The 3,161-nt window shown below is 42.7% G+C and overlaps 1 protein-coding gene across 1 annotated transcript; it reads right to left on the bottom strand.

The window, feature by feature from the left end:
* Positions 1-478: 478 nt before the first annotated feature.
* On the bottom strand, positions 479-1,781 carry PTH (parathyroid hormone). Its single transcript, XM_035118695.1, has 2 exons — positions 1,696-1,781; positions 479-707 (listed from the first exon to the last, which is right to left on the bottom strand). Exons 1-2 carry the CDS (start codon positions 1,779-1,781, stop codon positions 479-481), a joined length of 315 nt encoding a protein of 104 aa, XP_034974586.1.
* Between the last annotated feature and the right edge of the window lie 1,380 nt (positions 1,782-3,161).

Here is a 3,161-nt window from a genome sequence, read left to right as displayed (position 1 = left end):
CAAATGAGTGGCCTGGGCAATACTGTACCAGGGGACAGGTCCCATGCTCTTCATTCATTTGGACATGTCCTTACAGCAGCAGACCAATGTGTCAGGCTCAGTAGTAGAGCACTCGAGAAGTGTAGGAGATATCCTTGGAGAGGTAAGGGTCCCTCTCATGCCACCTACCCCATTAATAGAAGATAATAATGTAGACTGCTCAGTTTGCACCGGCCTTGCAATTCACCTGGTAAGCCATATGAAGAACTGAAGAAGTAGTGTGTGAACCCCCACTGACATGTACACTAGGAGAAATGAGATGTACAGAAGAAGCACACCTAATCCCCAAGAAGTAGCATCATGCAGACATGCCCTTAAACATCATTTTATAAACAATAAATAACAAAATGCCCTAATTGCTCACTACTGTATGCACTTAGCTGGAAAGACAACACTATGGACCCTCTCACTGGAGTCTTGTTTTGAAGGTGGCATCTCTCTAATTTTTGTTAGAATCCACTGCTTTCTTTTGCAGCTTTGCCTGCAGGTCATCCGGGAGCAACCTCCAGCTTCGAACCTCGCGGGCCTTAGCATTCACTTCTCCTGCTGCAGCCTGGGGGTTGTGGTGCACGGTCTGCAATTGCTCAAGGAGCCAGTTTTGCCTGTGTGCAGAATGCAGGTGTTCCCCCAAATCATGCATCATTTGCATTTCACTCACTGACCTCTTCCTGTAATACAGATAAATAAGGCAGGATTTAAAACAACCACATAGCATTAACAGTCCAACCCAGGCACCCCCAAACTGTGGCCCTCCAGATGTTTTGGCCTACAACTCCCATGATCCCTAGCTAAGAGGCCCAGTGGTCAGGGAAGATGGGAATTGTAGTCCAAAACATCTGGAGGGCCGAAGTTTGGGGGTGCCTGGTCCAACCTTTCAATGGAGAAAAGCAAATACATTTCCTTCACCTGGGTTTGTAATTAATGCATCTGTTACCTTAAACCACACAATGCCACTGTTTGTGTAGCAATCTAACCAGCACTTGCTTGTAAGCCTCTCTGTCTAAGTGAATTCCATCCCTAAAAGCTTAGCCATTTTGTTTGTCCTTCCCCAGCTTGTTGAGACAGGGTGTCTGTTGTTGTTTTTTCCTCTCTCTCTCATCTCTACTCATCCTGTGAATAGTTCCTGCATGGATAAAGTTTTTGAACTCTAGAAACTTTAAGTAATTACTTGAATCTAATTCACCCAGGCTGCAAAGTCTGCTAACACCTTTAACGGCACCTATGTGCCACAGTAGACATGACATGGTTCACCAGATTAGCAATTCCTTTACTAACATCATCATCATCATCATCATCATTGGAGTAAAAAGGCATCCATGTGGGAGGTAGTTCCTGATTATCACTCTGGTGGGATGTTTCAGGACTTCAACTCTTTTCTCCCTACTGTGGCCCCAATTCTGATTGGCCCCTCTACACCTTTATATTTGTATCAAGAGGAACTCTTCCTTGGAACCAAATGGGGCCTCATCAAGATTCCAGTCCATCTAGTGGTCCCCATGATGATGGATTTTTACTCACAAAAAGTATTCATGCAATTTACTGAGGTGATCAGAGCAAGAAGCAGCAACAGTCAGCTCCCACCCCATCATGTCTAGAATATGTTGCTCATTAACACCTTTCATCTTCTAAAAAAATTCAGCAATATACTCTACTTACATCACAGCTTTCCCATTGGAGTTGGCAAAGAAGCAGACTGCCAATAAAATGATTGCACTTTTAGCCATGTCTCTGATTGAAGTCATGTTAACTATAAGAGATGAAAGAAGGTTAGCACATGGTTGGATTGAGTTAGACAACATGAGATATTAGAATGCTGTACATAAATATCAAAGCATTCAAGAAGGTGATGTTCAGACGAAAGACTGTGTAACAGTGGTGTATTTTTCTTATTTGAACAAAGCATCAAACTGGGGGCCGACTTCACTTTCCCACACACTTTTTGTAACACCTTGGCTAAGCCTATTAGTTTCTCTCCCTATAGTTTCCCCAGATTACACTGAAGGGAACAGTACAGAACATTCGTGTTTATTAAAATAAACGTGATTGGTCTATTACAAGCAGCCACTTTAGGTATTGCAACCAGCCATTATGAGATTTGTCCAGTATAAATAATTCTCCATCATATTCATATGCCAGCCATATAAGGGGAGTACCCTTTGCTTCATTAGCCACCCTCTATAAAACAAAAAATACTACATGGGCAATGAACATAGAAACATAACAAGAGCCTGCTGGATCAGACCAATGGCCCATCTAGTCCAGCATTCTCACAGTGGCCAACCAGGAGCCAATAGGAAGCCCACAAGAAGGGACCAAATGCTGTGGAATTGTACCACAACTCAAATTATATTTTGTTAAGGTGATTTTTTTTTCACAGGGATGCCTGTTTAAAAATATATAAAGAGGATTTTAGTGGTCTTGCCCTTGATGGATGTTGACATGCAACACGCATGAGGGCTTGAAGATGCACAATACTTTATTGATTCTGTTGAAAACACCCACATGATTAAAGTCATATACAGTCGTACTTTGGTTGATTAACGCCTTGCGACTCGAACATTTTGGCTCCTGAACACAGCAAACCTGGAAGTTTGCATTTACGAACATTCTTTGGAACCCGAATGTCCGACGCAGCTTACGCGGCTTCCGATTGGCTGCAGGAGCTTCCTGCAGCCAATTGGAAGCTGCACCTTGGTTTCCGGATGTTTTGGAAGTTGAACAGACTTCTGGAACCGATTCCGCTCAACTTCCAAGGTGGTACGACTGTACATGGAGATGCTTAAAAATATGATTGCTCTGTACCTGAGGATCATCTGTCCAGCATACTCTCCCCAGCATAAGGAGCAAAATGAGCAATCCAAATATATATATAATAAATAATAATAAATGAGCCCAAGGCAACAGCCCCTCTTGCCCGGCCCATGCTATGCCCATGCATTTTGAAACTCATTTTAAAGATATAACAGCCTATATTTCCATGCTTCACTTTGCTGCATATTTTGTGACTTTAATACTCTGCTGGGATTCTCTCACCAAAGAGTGAGAGAATATATGTATTGCACCAACACATTACACCCCTGCTTAACTCAATTTTGGTGTATTCCCTGGTGTATGATGAGTGT

Source organism: Zootoca vivipara, chromosome 1, assembly GCF_963506605.1.
Source record: "Zootoca vivipara chromosome 1, rZooViv1.1, whole genome shotgun sequence".
NCBI lineage: Eukaryota > Metazoa > Chordata > Lepidosauria > Squamata > Lacertidae > Zootoca > Zootoca vivipara.
Note: the sequence above shows the minus strand (reverse complement) of the source record. Positions and strands in the feature narration are given on the sequence as shown.